This window comes from Phasianus colchicus, chromosome 3 (genome assembly GCF_987193195.1).
Source record: "Phasianus colchicus chromosome 3, bPhaCol1.hap1.1, whole genome shotgun sequence".
NCBI lineage: Eukaryota > Metazoa > Chordata > Aves > Galliformes > Phasianidae > Phasianus > Phasianus colchicus.
This window is the reverse complement of record NC_143438.1, coordinates 2,584,210-2,605,073: the sequence shown is the minus strand read 5'-3', so window position 1 is coordinate 2,605,073 and position 20,864 is coordinate 2,584,210. Positions and strand designations below refer to the sequence as shown.

Here is a 20,864-nt window from a genome sequence, read left to right as displayed (position 1 = left end):
TTACAGGAAGATCTGTCCATGATCTTTCCCGGTACACAGGTGAGACTCAGAGGTCGGTAGTTCCCAGGGTCATCTTTTCCGCCCTTCTTAAAGGTGGTGTGATGCTGCCATGACTTTTCAAATATCATTGAGAGTGGCTTGGTGACTACATCAGCTAATTCCCTCAGGACTCTGGGACGCATCTCATAGGGACCCATAGACTTGTGGGTCTTCAGGTTCCTCAGGTGGTCACAAAAGTGGTTTTCACTCACAGAGGAGGGACATTGCCACCCCAGTCCCCTCCTACCAAACCACACATCTGAGGGCTGTGTGACAAGCAGTTATCACAGAAGACCAAGGCAAAAAAGAAGAGTTATTAAGTACCTCAGCCTTCTCCTTCTCTGTTGTTGCCGGCTTGCCTGTGTCACTCACTGGAGGAGGGAGGGATGGAGGAGAGGTGGTATGCCCTCCTGAACTGTCCTCTTCTGCCAGAGATGCCTGTGAGAAGCCTTTCTTGTTCTTCTTGGCATCCCTTGTCGAGTTTAGCTCAAGCTAGGCCTTGGCTTTCCTGACCCCAACCCTACACAGCAGATTCCTTATGCTCTTCCCACAGTACCTGTCCCTGTTTCCACTCCCTGTGCATTTTCTTCTTGCTCTTTAGTTTGGTCAGCAGATCTGTTTCAGCAATGCTTGCTCTTGCTTTGTATTCCTGACTTGCTGCACCTGGAGAGATTGCTTTTGCACCCTGATGAAAAGCTTCCTTAAGATCTACTAGTTCTTCTCTGCACCCTTGCCCACGAGGACAGTTTTCGAGGATATTTTGTTGACTGTCAGCTTGAAGAGCTGGGAGTTAGAATTCCTAAAATTTAGTGTCCTAATTTTACTCTCTGCCTACATCATATCCCTCAGGAGCATGAGCTTAACCATAGCATGCTCACTTATAGCCCAGGCAGCCTCCAATCCTGATGTCACCAATCAGTTCATTTGCACTGGTGAGCAACAGGTCCAGTATTGCATCCCCCCTGATGGGGCTGTCTATTACTTGACTCAGGAAGTTATTCTCAATGCATGCCAGGAGCCATCTGGATGGCCTACAGCTTGCCATGCCACTTTTCCAGCAGATGTCTGGATGGTTGAAGTCCTCCAGCAGGATGAGCACTTGTGATCATAGTGCATCCTGTAACTGGAGGTAGAAGGCCTCCCTGTCTTTCATGTGCCTTAGCATAGCTTCCAAGATGATCTGTTCTGTGCTCTTCTCTGACACAGAGGAGAGGATTACAGGTCTGCAGTTGTTTTCATAGTAACGCTTTCAAATTGAAAATGTCTTCAGAATGCTTTTTTATAGGTTAATTAAATGTAAACATTGATGAAGTGTGTGTTTTTTTGGGAAACAAATTTTAATTCCTCATTTTGAATGTTTCGTACACATATTGTTGTTGAGTGTATGTTTGCTATTCCTGTTAGTATTAAAGTATATTTAAAATATTACGTGTGCGATAAAGCATGCAGACAGTCCAAACTGTCTGTGCAAAGGAGACAATCCTGTGGCAGAAAGTTTAGTTTGTAATTTGTGATGCTCTGACTGTCTGCTGTGTATTTTGTGTTCGATTTTTTTTTTGTTGTTTATTGAAAATAAATAATTAATTAAAGATGTATTTCACTGTAATGAGGAATGGTGGCTGCAGTGTGAAAGATTCAAGAATACATGATAGGTGGTTCTAGATAGCGGGGAGGAATATGGAAGGATGTTACTTCTGGGATCAAAACACAACACACTCACTTCAGTGAAGCCTTCCTGATTGAAAGCCTAGTGTTTCCTTGTACCACCAACAGGAGAAGTAAATGATTCTTTGTTGCGTATTTAGACTATCAAGTAGAAATGAATGAGCTGGTAATTACCTGATATTCCTTCAGAGCAAGCATGGCTGGTAGGTTCCTACCATTCTTGCTCTGAATGGAGTGCATGGTAGATGACTCAATGTCCTAACAGTTCTCCAAATTGGTGTAAAAAATTTGTGAAGACATAAAAATTTAATGAAAACAGCAAAAAAGGAAACTTTATTTCTTCTTTTTGTGTGAGTGGCATGTTATATATTCATCTAGAACTTTGTTGTAAATCGTGATGTAAATAGAAATATGAAAGAAGACTGTGCTATTGGTTGTACCAACTACTAAAATACGGACTGCAGCACATGTCATGGGACCTCCACTGAAACCAGATCCTTCTGTGCCTGATTTCCTCATGAACTTACTGGCCAAGGAAGGAGATGAACAGTGATAGCTGATAGCCAGGTATTCAGAAAGCTCTCCCTGATTCCCTGGGGATTTTCTAAGTACAGAATGTTAACAGGAAGGAGAAATGGCAAGTGAAACTTTGGTTTTAAAAAAAAAAATGTTATGGAAATTAGAAACTAATTTTAGAGAAACATGAATTTGTTTCTCTGAACTGTTGTGACCTTCTGTCCCTATTTGATTTTAATCAATAAGCCTTGCCTTGCTAGTACTATAGCAAAACTTGAAACATAGCCAGGATGATAGTAAGGCTGTATATTGGTGGAAGATTGGAAAAAACTGGTCACAGAAGTTCTCAGTTCTGCTGTCAGCTTCACTTTTTCACTTGAAATTTGGATGCTGTGCCAAAACTAAGCCTTCTGTCTTCTGAAGGCAGTTGCTCGTTTTCCGCTTCATAACATATGCTTCAGAAGGAATTAGGAAGAGAAGAATATGGTTGCCCACAGCTTCCTCATGAGGGGAGCAGAAGTACAGGCACTGATCTCTGCTCTCCGGTGACAGCAACTGGATCTGAGGGAATGGCATGGAGCTCCATCAGGGTAGGCTCAGGTTGGTGTTAGGAAAAGGTTCTTCATCAGAGCTTGGTCAGACACTGGAACAAACCTCTCCAGCAAGGAGTTTAAGGAGATGACAGAGTTCGAGGAGCTCTTAGATGTGGGGTTTGAATTTGGTTGGTTTTTTGGGGAGTTAGCAGTTGAACTCAATAGTCCTTGTGGGTCCCTTCCAACTCAGGATATTCTTTGATTCTATTATTCTGAATTTGCAGAGAATTTAGTTCTGCATAAACAATACCATAGATATTAGCAATACTGCAGTGTGGTATGATGTAATATCATACCTTCCAAGCTTTTGCATAATGCCTTGTCCCTTTCCTTCTCTTTCCTTCCTTTATCTCTCCACAGTGCTGCATACCCAAGGTCCTATTGATGGCAGTCTCTATGCAAAAGTCAGAAAGAAGAGCTCTTCAGACGGCAGTATCCCTGGTGTTGCTCAAGGTATTCCTGTGACCAGCAGTCCTGATCACAGAGATCACACCCTGTCTGTCAGCAGTGATTCAGGACATTCAACAGCTTCTGTCAGGACAGACAAAACTGAAGAGCACCTTATGCCAGGAGTCAAACGGGTTCTGAGCCCACAGGAGAAGGCAGAACTGGACAAACTACTTAGTGGCTTTGGTTTGGAGGACTCTGTCATCACCACCAGGAGTGTGACTGATGGTGGAAGCAAGTACAGTGGGACTCACCACATAGTACCGGCTCAGGTTCATGTGAACGGGGACACCAAACTGAAGGACAGGGAAACTGATATTCTGGATGATGAAATGCCTAATCATGATCTTCACAGTGTAGACAGCATTGGGACTTTGTCTTCTTCAGAAGGGCAGCACTCCACCCATCTAGGAAACTTGAGTTGCCCCAAGAGCAGTCAGAACTCGCTTCTCTCAGATGGCTTTGGAAGTAACACAGGGGAAGACCATCACAATGCCATTGCCCCAGACCTGGGAATTGGTGTGGATCCCCTCTATGAAAGATCATTTGGTAACACTGAGCCGAAGTCACCTCAGCAATTGCAAAGGAATCCTTGTGTCTCACCCCAGCCTCAAGCCTATGACCCAAGTAACTACTCTACTCACACCTGGGTTTGCCAGCAGCAGATGGTCACTGCTCACCAGTATGGTTTTGTGTCACAGAACGAAATGAGGGATGGTATTCATAAGACTGTGGAGAATTTAGGCATTGTCCAGAGTCAGTCCCAGGTCCCAGACATGCTGACACATGGCTCCAGCAGTAAAGATGCTGTTCAGAGAGGACTAGGAAGCATACCAGGTGTTGCTGAAGGTGCAGAACCCGGAGACAGTGAGAGTTTTAAGACAGAGCTGGTGCTTCAGAGGGACACAAATAGCCAGGATCTTGGACCAAACACAGGGGACTTGCCAGCTTCTCCAACTTTGGATATTGATCAGTCCATCGAACAACTGAACAGACTGATCTTGGAATTAGACCCTACATTTGAACCTATCCCAACCCGCATTAACACTGTCACCAGGGACACAAATCAAGCAAATGGCTTCACTAGCCGTAATACAGATGTGGAAGAGCTTGTCATGAGCCCTGGCATCCATGAGAAATTAGAGGTCACAAACAGGAATGCCTTCCAAAATGGTAAGCTGTTGTAGTACTGTTTGAATACTTTCTAAAGTGGTTTTCCCAGCACTTTTGTGCTCTTGACATGGTGCAGCAGGACCTCAGATCAAGAATTAAAAGGATGATTGTCAAAGGATTATTTCGGATACCCTCTTTTTTTTCAGCAGTCTAAGAAATTATGGAATCATGCGAATTGCATTATTAATTATTAAATGCCTTTGCATACTTGTTTTTTAAAATAACTGTTCAACAAATTCTAACCTGTTACAGATAATCAGTTGTGATTTTCTGCTGCTGTAAGCTTAGATGAAGGGGAGAATTCCTACATATATTCCTACAACTCCTACATTACTATTGAGACATTTTTAGAAGACACATGTAGTGAAATGTTTTATGATTTTATGATAGTTATTTATTATTTCCACTGAAAGTACGATAATAAGCTCTGAGTTTATTTTCTCTTAAGTATTATATAATAGTTTTCTTTTAAATTTCTGTGCAATATATTCATAAATACGGTAATATTTTCCAGTGAGATACCTTAATTATTTTTCTGAAGTTATTTCTAGAAATTGGAAGTCACAGTGTTTGCTTGTTATCTGCTATCTCTCTTTAAGTCAACTGAAACCTTTCATTAATGCTGTGTTAACAACACAAGCTGCTTCTGCTTTTAGAGTGATAGAATCGTTGAATATCCTTACTTTGAAGGGACCCATAAGGATCATCTCCTGGCTCCACACAGGACTACCCAAAAATCAGGCCATATGTCTGACACCATTGTCCAGATGCTTTTTGAAATGTCAGCTTGGTGCTGTGACCTGGGGAGGCTGTTCCAGTGCCCAGAAAGCCTCTCAGTGAAGAACCTTTTCCTGATATCCAGCCTGAACCTCTTCTGTCACAGCTTCATGATCAGTGCTGCTAAAAAAAGGTGAAAGGTCTTGGTAATTGGAGACTCAGTGCTGAGGGGCACTGAAGTGCCCATTTGCCTCTCACATAACCTCTCTATAGAAGTTTGCTGCTTGCTGGGGACTTATATTCAGGACATTGAGAAGAGGATACCAAGTAGGATAAAGCTGGAAGACTGCTATCACCTCCTGGTCTTTCAAGCTAGGCCACATGAGATTGTGACCAGGATATAAAAAAATATCAAAAAAGACTTGACATCCCTTGGGAAGATGTTGAAGGGATTGGGAGCACAGGTAATGCTCTCCTTAGTCCTCCCATTTAGAGACTGGGATCCTGGCAAGAGGAGGAGAACAGACCAGTTGAATGACTGTCTGCATGGGTGGTGTCATGCCAAAGGCTATGGGTTCTATGATCTAGGATGCACCTTTGACAAACTGAATGTTGATGTGAGATAGGACACAACTGACCAGGAGGGGAGAGAATACACTAGGCAGCAAGTTGGGCTCATCACCAGAGCCTTGAATTGAAGCTGCTGGGGATTGGAGGTGTACTGCTGAGTGACAGAGAAGAGCTAGGGAACTCTGTCACTTTAGGAATTAGTGAAGGAAAACCTCAGATTTGTCCCAGAAGTTTGTGAGAGGGCTCCTCTAGTAAGCTATTGCATCCAAAAGCCCAGCTGCAGTGCCTCTGTATCAATGCACACAACATAGGAAACAAGCAGGAGGAGCTGGAAGCCATGGTGCACTTGGAAAACTATGATATTACTGCTGTCACAGAAACATGGTGGGACGATTCGCATAACTGGAATACCACCACTGAGAGCTGTAAGCTTTTTAGAAGGGATAGGTGAGGTAGGAGGCATGGGGAATTGCCTATTATGTTAAAATTAGGGATGAGACCAACAAAAGACAACTGGTGGTTAGGGTTTACTACAGGCTTCCTGATCAAGGGAAACCTGTTGATGAGGCCTTCTTTCTTCAGCTGAAACAGGCATTGTGCTTGCAGGCACTCATCCTATTGTGGGATTTCAAACACCCAAGTATCTGTGGGGAAAAGGACATGGTGAGCTACAAGCGATTCAGGAGACTCCTGGAGTCTATTGACAGTAATTTTCTTGTTCAGGTATTGGACATACCGACCAGAAGCGAAGTATTTCTGGACCTTGTGCTCACTATTGTGGAGGAGATGGTTAAAGAGGTTAAGCTGGGGGCAGCCTGGGCTGCAGCGACCATGTCCTGGTTGAGTTCATGATCCCAAGGAATGTGAGCCTGGCGAAGAGTGGAGTCACTGAACTTTGGGAGAGTGAACTTCAGGCTGTTTAAGGAATTGTTGGAAGAGTTCTCCTGGGAAACTGTCCTTAGGGACAAAGGATCAGAACAGAGATGGTAGCACTTGTTTCTGAGAGCACAGGAGATTTTCATTCCCCAGAATAAGAAACTGGGCAGAGGAGGCAGGAAACTACCATGGGTGAGCAAGGACCTGCTGTAAAGCTAAAGAAGGAAAAATGTAAGCAGTGGAAGTGGGGATGGGTGGCCTGGGAGGAATACAGAATAGGCAGAGATGGAATCAAGCAAGCCAAGGCCTGAATGTAATTAAGCTTGACAAAAGATGTAAAAACCAAGAAAAGTTTCTTTAGGTACATTGGTCACAAGAGACCAGCTAAGGAGAGTGTAAAATAATATTCTCTCTGATGATATATCCCTCTGATAAATGATAAGGGAAAACTGGCCTTCTCAGATGTGGAAAATGCTGAGGTATTCAATGCATTCTTTGCCTCAGTCTTCCCTGCCTGTCAGGCTTCCCAAGTGTCTTGTGTCCCTAAACTTCCACATGGAGGTCCGGTGTAAGACCAGAGTAAGTCCAAGATCACTTCACAAGGCTAAATGTGCAAGGCTATAGGGCAGGACAGTATGCATCTCAGGTTTCCAAAGAAGTTGGCTGATGTGCTTGCTCTCCATCGTATTTGAAAAGTTGCAGCTGTCAGGTGAAGTCCCCAGCAACTGGAAAAAGGAAAACATCAGTCCCATTTTTAAGAAAGAGAGAAAAGAAGACCTGGGAAACTACAGGCCGGTGAGCCTCACACCTGTGCCTGGAAAAATCGTGGAACAAATCCTCCTGGAAGAGATGCTTAGGCTGATGCAAGATGAAGCGGTGATCTGAGATAGCCAACATGGCAGATCATGCCATACCAGTGATGGCCTTCTGTGTTGGAGCGATGGCATTGACGGACCAAGGAAGAACAATTGATGTCATCTCCAAACTGGGGAGATAGAGATTTGAGTGGGGGACTATTCAGTGAATAAGAATCTAGCTGGACAGTCATAGCCAGAGGATTGATGGCTCTACATGTAAATGGCTCTGATGTAAATGGCTCTACATCCAGGTGGAGGCCAATCACAAGCATCCCCAGGGGCCTGTCTTGGGACTCTTTTTTTTTTATCATTTTTATCAACGGCTTAGACTGTGTGATTGAGTGTACCTTCAGCAAGTTTGCTGAGGACAGTAGGCTGAGTGGTGCAGTCAGTACAATAGAAGGAAGAGATGCGATCCAGGTGTACCTGGACAGACTTGAACGAAGACAAGCACAAGAACCTAGTGAGGTTCAATAAGGCCAAATGCAAAGTGTTGCACTTGGGTCGGGGCAATCCTAGCTATGAGTACAGACTGGGAAATGAACTTCTTGAGTGCAGCTCTGCGGAGAAGGGCTTGGGGGTCCCTATGGATGAGGTGGACATGAACTAGCAGTGTGCTCTTGCAGCCCAGAAGGCCAGTGGTATTCTGGTCTTAATTAAAAGAAGGGTGGCAGCAGGGAGAAGGAGGTTACTGTCCCCCTCTACTTGGCTCTTGTGAGGCCCCATCTGCAGCACTGCGTCCAGGCCTGTTCATTATAGGCAAGAATTTCTTCCATTTGTGCAGTAAGATCAGTTAAGGTAGTTTGATACATTCTGGGAGGCCTTACAAATTACCTGACTGTACAAGGTTATGTTTAGTCATTCTTAAGCAATATAGAATATGGAACTCTTTTAAACCTGTGCCAGCAGTTCTAAAATGTGAGGTCATTCTAGCTATGTAACTACAGCTGATGTTTTTTGACCAACATATGCAAATTAGTCTTTCACGTTTTGATTTTACAGCTCAAATCTTTGACTACTTTGTGTATGCTGTGCTAATGCATGTAGCCACAGCAAAATGTTATTTGATAAGCAAGTGAATGAATTTCGTACAGAGACACGTTATGAGTGAATAAATTACAATAAGGAACAGAATGTCTAAAAACTATATTTTTGTGGGATTTTCAGATAGATTTTTTTTAAGCATAGAATTCTCAGCCTAGTGTAACTAAAACAGGTAGAGTTCATCTTGCTGCGGCGTGGTGGGGACTAGAAATGATGGGGAACACTTACTGTTGACTTGTTCTTCAGAAAAAAAGAAGACATTTCTGTAGAAATTTTCTCAAAGCGTCTGTGTGTAGGTGTGGATGACTAAGTAAAAAATGTTGCTGGTGATAAAGCTGTAGCTGGTGACATTTCTTAATTCTGAATTGACTTTCAACATGAATACTGCTTTATGCCCCCTGAATAACTTGGATTATTCTGCTGGCTCAGCTTACTCTCTTTTGTACTCCATTCTTCAGACTCCAAAAGGCTACAGCTCCTGTGTATACCTAATATGTAATTTCCTTAATTGCGGTTATTTTCTCTGTCATAAAAAGTGTCTAGTGAGCTGGGCTTATAAAGGCCAGGGTCTGTGTTAGCTAAAAAGCTGATCATTCTGAGAAAATGCAATCTGGGAAAACAGTATTCTTATTGCTGAAACCTACTGTGTGTTAGAGGTTGGAAATAAAGCTTTCCTGTTTGACTGCCCAGAGCAGCCTCCACTGACAGGCTCTGCCATTGTCATTAGGAGTAGCTTTCAAAAATGAGCATCAGCAAAGCATGCAGCTCCACTCCACTGGAAGTAAATGTATTGCAGATACATTCTGACTTCTGAGAGCAAAGCTAAATGTCAATGGCATTTTGTTTTGTTTTTGTTTTTCACACCTGTGTGGCTTTTTAAAGCAGTTATGCAACCAGTTGTTTCATGAGTGTTCTTGAACAGAATTACTGCAGGCATAATAAGAAGCATTTATGTTAACAATTACAACTGAAAAAAAACCGTTATTAACTGGTTTACGTATTTGTTTTTTCAACAACAGGTTCAAAAGATAATGATGCAATGGTGGGAAGGAACAGAAAGTTAAGTGTTGGACAGTATGACAATGATTTCCCTGGGCAGTCACTTTATAGCGGATGTGGATGGATGAAGTCTCTTGTTCCTGACCAGGCTGTAAATCCAGGATCACTAATCCCCGTGGGGGAGACCAAAGAGGTAAACAGTGTAGAATTCTGCAAGAAATGTTTATTGAAATGAATGGCCAGCAGGGAGTCCTGTGTTCATGTTCGGTGTCTAAAATCAGTGTGAAGCAATTTGCCAGTTGCACCGTGGCAATAAGAAGAGTTATCATAGAAATGCAGTACAGTGTTTAAGTTGACCATCTCTTGCCTTCTGTTTTTTGTTTGCGTGGTTTGAACATTTCAAGAGCTCTTTGCTGGAACAGTGAATGAGATTATATGAAACCTTCTATAGTCTGATGAAAAATGTCCCATTATGTTATAGGACTAAGTTAAAATTTTAACACTGGTTTTTTGCATTTTTTCTGTCCTTTATAGATGTCGTGTTATCAAGACGAAATATATGGAGGAATCTTCTCCCTAGCCAGAAATGGAAATGAAGATGCCCCATCCACACCAGCTTTTTCACTGCCACCAGAGACGCCATATGGTAAGAAAGTGCTTTCTTCTATTTCTTTCTTTATTTTAATAGTACAATTAACATTTTACCTATTACTGAAGAGAAATCATATTTTTCCTTCTGTCTTAGTGAGAACATCTCCACTGTACCATCAGCAGATTTCCTCCAGCCAAAAGGTCATTAGCCCATCTGGGCTGTACAAAACCAGTCCTGGTAAGAGTCTCATACCACATAATAATTTGAAACAGAACTGTTATGAAAGCAACTGACATGATAGTGATTATTCCTTTAAGTTAGGAAAATTTCTGCTTCAGTAGGCTTGCTCAATCATCTTTATCCCAAAAAGAAACAGAGGAAAGTCTTCAGCTTTCATTATTCAAATAAAGGGAGAGTCTACTGGAGCATACCCCTATGGGGTCTCTCAAAGTACTGGGGGACACAGCCCCAATTTTATTCCTGTACCCTGATGCACACAATCATTTTTCTTTAAGCAGCAAGAGATCCAAGGCTAATCTAGATTGCAAAAGCCCTTCACTATTATCCTGGACCTGTTTGTTAATTGTCAGAAGCCCTTGCCTAGTGGCATTTGCAAGGCTTTCAATTTGCCAAGTGAGATTGGACACTAGTATTCTGTTCTCAGAAGCCTTAATTTCTGGTGCAAAGAAAGCTTGAAATCCCCATTCTACCCCTACTTTAGTGGATGGTCCTTGCCATTTTTTGGAATCCTCTGATTGTTTCATTTTCCACCAAAATGAGGTGGACAGTGGGCTTTTCTTTCAAAGTGGGCAAAGAGTTAAACTGGTGGTTTGGTGAATTTATATACCATATATCCAGGTGATGGGAGAGTGAAGGATTTGCACTAGATTGACCCTCCAAGATTTCCTCCCATATAATCAAGCTTTCTACAGCTGCTACCATCAGCCATTGCCTGCCATATACCAGTCAGGTTTCTAACCCATTCCTGTCCAAAACTGGTACAATTATATTTTACCTTACAATTCCATTTATCAGCTGCTGTCCCTTTGTTTATGTGAGTGTAAGTTTCCTTTTAATAAGAATCAATATTATTCAAGCCTTGAGGTTCTCCTTTCCATTCAGAACACCATGGGACTTCCTTGTATGATCCATTTATCTCTTAACAATCCAATCCATGATGTGTAGGGTGGATTCTGTCCAACCTCTATGCTAATGTATTAATGCACTAAAGCTTTTTGGAATTAAAATTCCTTATTGGATGGGATCGTTACTTGACTTTGGTATCAGCAGTAATGCTAGTGAGATTTTGTAATTTTCCAAGTCCTTGCATTAGTTGTAGGACCAAATTATTTTCTAGCTCCACAACTCCTGAAATGCAAAGTAATACTATTAGAATTTTGGCACTCATATTACTATCACAAAAAACAAAAACAAACAAACAAACAAAAATTAAAAAAAAAAACCCCAAATTATACTTAACAGACAAACTAGTAGTCCTTATGGAAACAAATTCTTGTCAAATGACTGCTATAGGCCCCAAACAGCAGAGGGGAAAGATGAACTCCCACCACCTTCAGAACTCCTTCTGCATCATGCCACAGAGAACGGAACATCATATTGGCCATTTTAAGTCAGCTGTCCTAATTCTGCTCCTTGCCAGCTCCTTGGGCTCTTTGCTGAGAATGGCCTTGGCTTAGCAGGCAGCTGTAGACATTGGTGTGTTAAAAACATTTATTTTCTCCTTGAACCAACACATGGCATCATGTAGACACTACGAAGAAAACAATTCAATCTGTACTAAAAACAAGACAGACTCTTAAATCAGAACTGAATACAGAAATTTTATGGTCAAACAGGTGGCTGGATAAGCCCTTAAATCCGCTCCTTTAGAAACAAGTTTTGATTTAACTGTAACAAAACAGACCAGGACCATTTTCCTGCAATTCACAGGAAACAGTCATGCTCAGTGGTATTTAGGATCGTTGAGTGCCCACCTACTTCTTTCCCTTTTTTCATTCTTTAGCTTCATCACTGAAGCCTTTGACCCACTTCCATCCACTTCTCCCCAGTTTGGAAGATTTCGTTTGCTTACTAGGCCATAGTGAACTGCTTTTTAAAAACAGTGTATGTGGAACCCGAGGAAAATGTCCTGTTTTGAGACAAAAGATAAAAGTATTGTGTTGTGACTCAAGTATTTCTTGTGAGGCAAAATCATTGAGGCAGAAGATAAAACTATTCTATTATGTCCCCAGTGCAAAATTATTAAGGAAAAACAAGACTGTTCACTCACTGAAGCTGAAAGGAAAGTTTTAGAACTATCTTGTATGGATTCCTTTTGCTGGACTAATATATTGGTTCTTAAACTAATGAACTAATCCCTGTTGCTAAGCAAACCCACCTATATCAATACGATTGAAAAGAATAATACATGTGTTTATACACTGTATTCAGGAAATCAAATGACCTCCAGTCCTTATGCATATCAAACAGCATGTCTTCCTTGAGATATTCTGCCTGCATCATCTAGAAGTAGCAGAATTCCTTTTCAGAGCTGAGTGTTCTCTTTCAGAAATCAGTGAGTTTAATCTTTTCCAGTCTGTGTTCAGGAATGCAGTTATTTCTTGCAAGTGCTGCTGTTACAGTGGGTTGCTTGCTGTAGTTGTTCAGTTGTCTGTTTCCTTTCTTTCCATAGCTTGCAAGTAATACAGCACTTGTGTTTATTCTGAGATATCTTCTGAAAGATACTTTGTTTCTTGAGACAAACTCCAACAGTCTGCAAATTGGCTTGCTTTATAATGCCCAGATACAGCTCTTAGGGTAACACAACAGCCGTTGTATATCTCATGGAAGAATCCTACACATCAGTGAAGGAACAAAAGCACATTTTAAAGCTTATAAAGGCTCTCTTGTCTCAGGCAGGATACAGCTAATTGAAGTTCCTTTGTATATAGAAGCAACAAACAAAACCATAGCAAGCTGCTTGACAGAGTACTGAACTCTGGCTAACCATCTCTTCCATTTTCAGAGTCTTTCTGCCTTCCACCCCTCAGACTGAATATGAGAAGCTGCCTCTTAGCCTTGGCTGAAACTTAGACAGAGCTTTGCAGAAAATCCTTCTGCAGAAATTTTTGCACTCACAAAAGGCACCAACTTACAGCTGAAATCATAAATCCATAGAACAAAGGAAGATTTAACTGTAACAAAACAGACCAGTATAATTCTTTACCCATATACTCACAAAGAGCAGATATGACATCATGTTTTTCCATATTATCTGAAAAGCTTAAATATATTGGCATTGTTGAAGCAGTACATATGGTGCAATGGCAGCACTGTTGCTTGTATGAGGAATCTCAAAGCCTTCAAATTTGTGTAAGGCTCTGCCTTTTCATACCTGGAGCTTAACTCAGATACTATACTTAAAGCTGGTACTACACATATGAACTGCATCTTTTCTAAAAGTTGTCAGATGCTCTTATTTTCTCCTCATTCTGTCACAAAGTTTTTCAAGATCAGGCACTCATGTATATCCATTGTTTTCTTAACACAGGTCACATTTTTGTCTAATAGACAGACACACTGATATTCTAAATTGCACCCAGCTGACTAACAGAGGCTTATTCTGTTATAGCACCCAGTAGAGTGATGGTTACTCGTGAACCTTTTGGAAGGTAAAGCAGCAACCTAATAGCTATCCTTATTACTGTAGGAGTCTTAGGTTGAGTGTAATTTTATACTGTTATTCCACGATTGTCATTCCTTCCAGTCAGTGAGTTGCAAGGGAAATGAAACATGCTCTTTAATTATTTGATAGAAAAGTTAAGAGTTCTGAACTGAAAACTTTTGCTGAGTATTACCAGAGTTAACGGCATAAGAAGGAACAAGAATGATACTAATATGTGAGAGGGAAAAATCACAGGTTGTGATGTGCAAAAACGTTCTCCACAATATAAAAAGTTTTAATGCAATATTTATTCATTCTGTCTTCCTTTCCTCTGTTCTGCTGTTCAGATTAGGTATACAGTCAAAACAAAATGAAGTTCACACTGAGGCAGGCATGGAACATTTTCATACACGTGTTTCTTTGGTTAGAACATCACTGCATCTGCTTCAGTGGATGCCTTGGTGCAATATCTGTCCTCCTGCACACAGGTGCATTTTGGTTTTCGTTTCTGTTTATTTTGTTTCTTTTCCTTTATTTTTTTCCTGTTTATTTTTTTAATGTTGATGTTATTTACAAACATTAAAAATTAAAAGTACAGACAAGAAACTAATGATGCATACTGCAAGGTAGAGAGACAAGCTCTGCAGTGTTTTTCATTGTCCTGCAAATGACCTTGACATGTTTACCTCATTGTTAACTACACTGCTTATCTCATCTCCACAATATTTTTATAATGAAATGGCTAGTGTTTCTTAGATACTGTAAAATCTTATCATTTACTAATTTACTAATCATAATAATTTACAAATCATTTACTCGTCCCTTACCAGCTTAAAGGTTCTAATAAGATAGGACTCAATTATCCTGTTTGGATGCTACCAACATGAATTCAATCAGATCATGTCCAGGTAGCATGTGGTCTGGAACTGCTTGTCATATGGCCTCACTCCCTGCTGCAGGGTCATCATGGCAGCAGCTCTTCTCTGCCAGGCAGCCTCGCCTGGCCGCAGCACACACCCATCACTCAGCAACAACCAAACCATTGGTGTGCGATTGGCACTGTCTCAGATGAAACCAGGACAAGGGGAGGGCACTGTGCATTGCTGACCCCACTTCTCATGCCTGCCACACACATTCAGTCCCAACGAAACCCACGTGTATTACATTAAAGGTGCTTGTGTCACTTGATGAGTGAAACTCAGTGATTACCAATATTCTAACCCAGCTCATGTCTCAAAAGAAAACAGGACTCAAAAAACAACAAAAAAATCATGGGTAAAGGAGAAGTGTTCTGTGTGATAAATGGACAGATGAGTACACTTCTGTCGAGACAGATAATACGGCACTGTGCTTAATTTGTAAGGAAATCACGTCAGTTTTCAACGATTACAATCTGAAGAGACTTTATATGCAAAACGCGCTGCCAAATTTTTGTTTCAAAGAGTGGTCAGGCACTGGAATGGCCTGCCCAAGGAGGTGGTGGAGTCACCATCCCGAGTGGTGTTGAAGAGGTGTGTGGATGAGGAGATACGAGATGGGGTTTAGTAGCTTAGTGGGTAGTAATGGTGATAGGAGGACAGCTGAACTAGATGATCTTGTAAGTCTTTTCCAACCTCATGATTCTAACTTGCCGTTTCTATTAGAGGTACTGACAATAAATGTAGCATCACTGAAGAAGCAATTTCTTTGGTGCCATTAAAAGGCACAACTAAATCCCTTGGTTTGCACAGAGCAGTAGAAATTACAAGAAAGCAGTTCTCTGTGTCAGCACACCTGCACAGCTACCGACGGTGCCCTGACAAGGGCTGGTAAAAAAGAGGAACTCAGCCATTTAATAGAAGATGATGCAATTGCTGGTGGCAACTCACGTTTGATGTAATATCACTGCTTCACACACCATGAAAATGAACGTGCTTTAAAAATGGATGGTGTCATGCAAATCATCACAAAGCTGTGAATTCCATATGGCCCAAGGGACTGAATCACTGCCAGTTCCAGGAGCTCCTTAGAAGTAATTAATGTCAGTTATGGGGACATCATTTACTTTTGTTAAGTAACGTGGCTAAGTCGGGCTAAAATGCAAAGATGATTTTAGGATTTGCAAAATAAAATCCAGTCCCCTTATGGAATCAAAAGGAAACTTGTGACAGAACTTGGGGATGAAAAATGGCTCACAGATTTAGCATTTTGGGGGGATCTGAATGTTCATTTGAGCCATTTAAATGTGCATCTCTTCAAGGAGAAAAATCAACTTATCTGTGCCGTGTTTCAAACAATTACAGAATTCAAAATCCAATTTAAATCATGGTAATCTCTAGTTATGGCAAATTGTTTTATGCACATTAATACATCACCTAAACACAATCCTCGACAGTGAAAAATATTCAGTTCTGCTTTCTCTTTTGTTTCAGGAATTTGAGGATTAGGTTGGCGATTGCCAAAAATGGCATCATTTTTTTGGTTTATTTGCAATTCTGTTTTTAGTTGACATAATTAAATTACCTGTAAATTTTCAAATGGAATGTATTGAGTTGCAATTGGATATTTAGTGCAAAGAAAAATTTCATCACGTCTCTTTACAGACTTATTTTTCACCTGTCCTACTAGAAAAAAATGTCCCTTCACAATTATGCCTTATGCATGTCATTGCTTTTTGGCAGTGCATACAGATAATATGCACCAGTTATACATGTGTAGAAGGAGCAGAAACAGCTTGCAGGAAGGTAAGAAGGAGTAAAGCTGGGTAGCTGATGCTGAGGAATGTGGTGAAGGTATGTTAAGAAAAGCAATTTCAGTAAGCAGAGTAAACTTTTTCTCAAGAAAAGCATAAACTCTGTAGCAAATAAAACTAAAGAAATGGTGGCAGTAAGAGGTTGTTCCTGGAACCTGTCTGTGCAGAGTGCAGTGAATAGTTGTAGTTCTGCTTTCCTAAGGTGGGATGCCTGAGGTGATGGATTTACTCTACACTTAGTTACAACAAAAGATTATTCAAAAGTGACAAAAATATTTTTAATTCTGCAAAATGCTGGGGATGTTTTGAAGATAGTTTGAGATTATACATCAGTTGTGGCTTTTTTTTTCCCCCCCAGTGTTGTTATTTTGCTTCTTTTTCATATCTGCTCATAAGAGTGTACAATTAATACCTTTCATTCTATGTTTTTGAAGGGTGCCTGCTAGTTAAATGTTTCTGCAAACTGATTTTACCCCCAAATGGGAGGTGATTCACTCACAGAGTTAATAAAGCCACCTACCATTAGGGTGTGCATAAACTGTGCTTTTTAATGAAACCTCAGATCTGCGTAACTAAGAGGGACCTAATCCTGCACTCACTTCTCTTGAACTGATAACAAGTTTGAGTTCAAAATACCCCATGAAACTGCAAAGTATAACTTCACTGAAAAGTTCCTGCTGTACTAAGACTTATTTATTTTTCTTCCTATTTACTTCTATGCCTGAAGTGCAGCCTAGTGATTAACACACTCTGCCTGCGTCCAACTGCCACAAATATTTTGGCAGTCAATTTCTTAGAAGAATGCTTGAAAAAGAAGGCAAAGTTTAGGAAAACATTACAAAACAGAACAGGAAATGTTGAATATTTTCAAAGTATGTCCTTTACTGTGCAATATTTGTTTTAGAAATTTCATTCTAGCCTGAAATGTTCTCTTTCAAGGAGCACAGCATATAACCAGTGTTCCTTGGATCATTGCTAAGCACCAGAGGCAGCTTACTGAATAGGCACACAAAGGCTTGTACATCCCTGTGTGTCAGGGAGCTGTTTTCAGAAGTCATTTGGTAAAGCTTGGAGTATTCTGCAAATTCCAGGTTGAATTATGTTTGAGCAAAAAAGCAGTTCAGAAAAGGTGTGTGGATAAGCAAAAAGAATAGCGATGTATGAGTGTCCTAGTGCTGTGCATGTCACAGTTCTGGCACCTTAGAGCCTGCCTAGTGCTGAGGGTTATGAATTCAATGGGCAACAGAATTGCAACCAGCAAAGTAAATACTGTGACTTGAATGCAGTGAGCACTGAGGTCTTTCACAGTCATGCTCTTGAAAACACTGCATTTACAAAAGTGGTTGTATTCTGCATTTTTACACCTGCTGGATCTAAATCTTAGCCTTTTTCTGAGTAACATCTAGAAAAGCAGGAGCTTTTCCCATGCAAATCCAATAGCCAGTGTGGGCACTTGTGTCATATGAAGGGTCCAAGAGAGGTCTCCCTTTTCAGCATGATGATAAGCAGGACTTGAACCAAGCTTTCCTGTTCAAGTTTGAAAATGGACACTTTTGAGCCAGATTTCTCTCTCTGGCTTAATTCTCTTGCTATTTAGTACAATTTATAGGAACAGTAGAGCAGGCTTCTTAAAGGAGGAAAAATTGAATTCAGATTTGTGGCCTGATACAGAGGAGATTTTCTGAATGATTAGAATGGAGATAAAGGACTAAGTGACAAAGCATGTAAAGCCTGTAAGCATGAAGCTTTTTTTCAAAAATATTCCTTTGGTCTGAAATTGCCAGCTTTCTCCACTTGCATAAAACCTCCCATCCACAGTGCAGCCAGCACTGACCAAATGAACATGATTTCTCCAAAACTATTGTTAGCCATCTATTATGTGGTAAATCCTGGCTTGTGCCCTGGGGCTTTCAATTTCATCCAACAGCAACACGTCTGAAAGTTTAACCATGCACTGTTCAGCTTTCATTCTTCTCGTAGGCCTAGCCCAAAAGCATTTTTGTTTTTGTTTTTAATAAAGAACTAGCATTATCTGGCATTTCTTTCTCTATTTTATATTTGCTGTCCAGGAAAACTGTCAATTCTTGAGTTCTACACCTATGAGCTGAAAAGATCACAGCATTTCCAAAGGTGCTGAACAAAGGTGCTTGTTTTCTGTCTTCACTTATATCTATAGGAGCTCATCACTTCTAACTTTCAGATGGTAAGAAAGACAGTAAATCTGAAGTTGTAAGCATCAAAGAAACGTTTATGTAATCAGATTAGTGCACAGGAAAAAAATGCATTTATGTAAGTCTCTGCAGTTCTGTAATTCCTGCTCAGTCTCAAAGCAGATAACACCTCATGCCTTTAACCTGAAATAGGGCCTGTTACGCTGGTGAGTTCAGTGGCTGCTGTTGTAGTAGTTGTTGGTTTTGTGTGTTTTTTTTTTCTTTGTTCTGTGATAACCAGTGACTGACTCACTGACTACTGGACAAAATAAAAGCTTTTGAAACACGTAGTTTTAGAGGGCTTGGTTTATGCTTTTCCCTTTCAGTGGGAAAAAAATCACTCTCCACATACAGTATTGTCAATGACTATGACCAGTAACTATGTGTGCGTTCTTGAAAGTATATTTGTATAATATCTTACACATATGTAAGGGACAAAAAAAAGGAAGAACCTTAAAAAACAGGTTTTGGTTGTTCTGATGATGCACGAGTTAAACTATCAGCAGGAACTAATCACACATTTAACAGAAATACAAGATTGGATGAGCAGGCAGCTAGCTGATGTGGGTTGTTATTGCATACACGTACCTGTTTTTGATAGTTAGCAGCACACATGGGAGCATGATTTTTGAGATGTACTAGTCTTCTTAGTTGGAAAACTTAAATTAAGAAACATCCCTGGGAGCAACTACTTCCCTTGCTGTGCATGAATGAATACCCTTGCAATGCATGAAGCTTTTTAAAATTTTCCAGGGTGAGGCCTCCTATGTTGTGTCACTCAGTGACAGTGATATGCTAGAGTAATCCATATAGTCTGAGAAGCAGCTACAAAACACTACAGCTGCGAGCACACCTTTTCAGAATAATTGAAATCTTTAAATGATCTTGTGTCTAGGTACCTGTGAAGGTCTGGCCTGCTGCATTCACAAGTCCCATGTGTTTTATAATTTCAGAATTGCAGAGCTGTTCTATAGTGTTCTATAGTTATACAACACTATAACTCTTACAGTGTTGTATAAGGATGTAAATACATATTCAGTCTTGCTTAGATGTTTACAGTCCACGTGGCTTTGTTTTTAAGATGTTGTTCCCCTACTTTTATGCTTGTTGTACTTCTTCCCTCTTTTTTTAGAAGAGGGGAAAAGTAAATTATTCTGTGTTTTCCTTTGCCTCAGTTAAGCATGTTATTTCATAAAGCCATTCCTATTCAGATATTTATCACAAGATCTGACATGCATATGACTTGGGATTGGCTCACACATTTCTTTCAGTTGTGGGAGTACCAGGGTTTACTGAATATGTGACAGAGGGCCACCCTCCTCTGGGATTTCCTTTTGCAGAAAGGTATCTTGCTGGGACACAAGGTCTGCTAGAGCTGATGGGACCCACTTGTCTCAATGGGGCAAGATTGAGAGAGCTTTAAACTAGGATCACTGTAGGAGTGGGATACCATTAGGAACACTGAGATTAAGCCAAGGGAACGTACAACGCCGCCAGAGGATGGTAAGGCTAATGGGAGCATCTACGCCTCTCCAAGGAGCACTGAGGTTTTAGAAGCACATCTGAAATGCTCATATACCAGTGCATGCAGTATGAGGAAGAAATGAGATGAACTGTGAGCCTTGGCCCTTTCATAGAGTTATGATATCGCTGGTGATAGTGAGACTTGGTGAAATGAGTCCTGTGACTGTAGTGCTGGGGTGAAGGTGGAGAACTGAACTAAAAGGGGGAAATGTAGTATGGATATAGATTCTTACAGTACAGTTAGTAAAGCACTGGAACAGCTTGCCCAGAGAGGAGGTGAATGCCTCATTCCTAGAGATACTCCAGGATACTGTTTGGATATTAGGAAATACTACTTTTCTGAAAGAGTGGTCATGTGCTGGAATGGGCTGCCCAGGGAGGTGGTGGAGTCACCAACCCTGGAGGTGTTCTAGGAACGTTTAGATGTTGTGTTGAGGGACATGAATTAGTGAGAACTATTGGTGATTGGTGGATGGTTGGACTGGGTGATCTTGTATGTCTTTTGCAATCTTGATGATCCTACGATTCTATGATCCAGGCTGCACCAGGATCTGAGCAGTCTGGTCTAGCTGTAGATCCCTGTTCACTGCAGGGGAATTAGACTAGGTAATCTGTAAGCCCAACTGGACTTAAGTCTTTTAAGTCTG

General features: G+C 40.9%; 1 protein-coding gene across 13 annotated transcripts in view; it reads left to right on the top strand.

Moving 5' to 3' along the window:
- The window catches only part of TNS3 (tensin 3), a 212,186-nt gene that overhangs the window by 151,540 nt on the left and 39,782 nt on the right, over positions 1-20,864 (top strand). For 12 of the 13 annotated variants that reach the window (XM_090136801.1, XM_031592014.2, XM_031592016.2 and 9 more), the window contains 4 exons: positions 3,174-4,433; positions 9,517-9,689; positions 10,031-10,142; positions 10,242-10,325. In XM_090136801.1, the coding sequence (XP_089992927.1) occupies positions 3,174-4,433; positions 9,517-9,689; positions 10,031-10,142; positions 10,242-10,325 (1,629 nt within the window). The remainder of the gene's footprint in view (positions 1-3,173; positions 4,434-9,516; positions 9,690-10,030; positions 10,143-10,241; positions 10,326-20,864) is intronic. The other variant, XM_090136800.1, reaches the window with a different exon arrangement.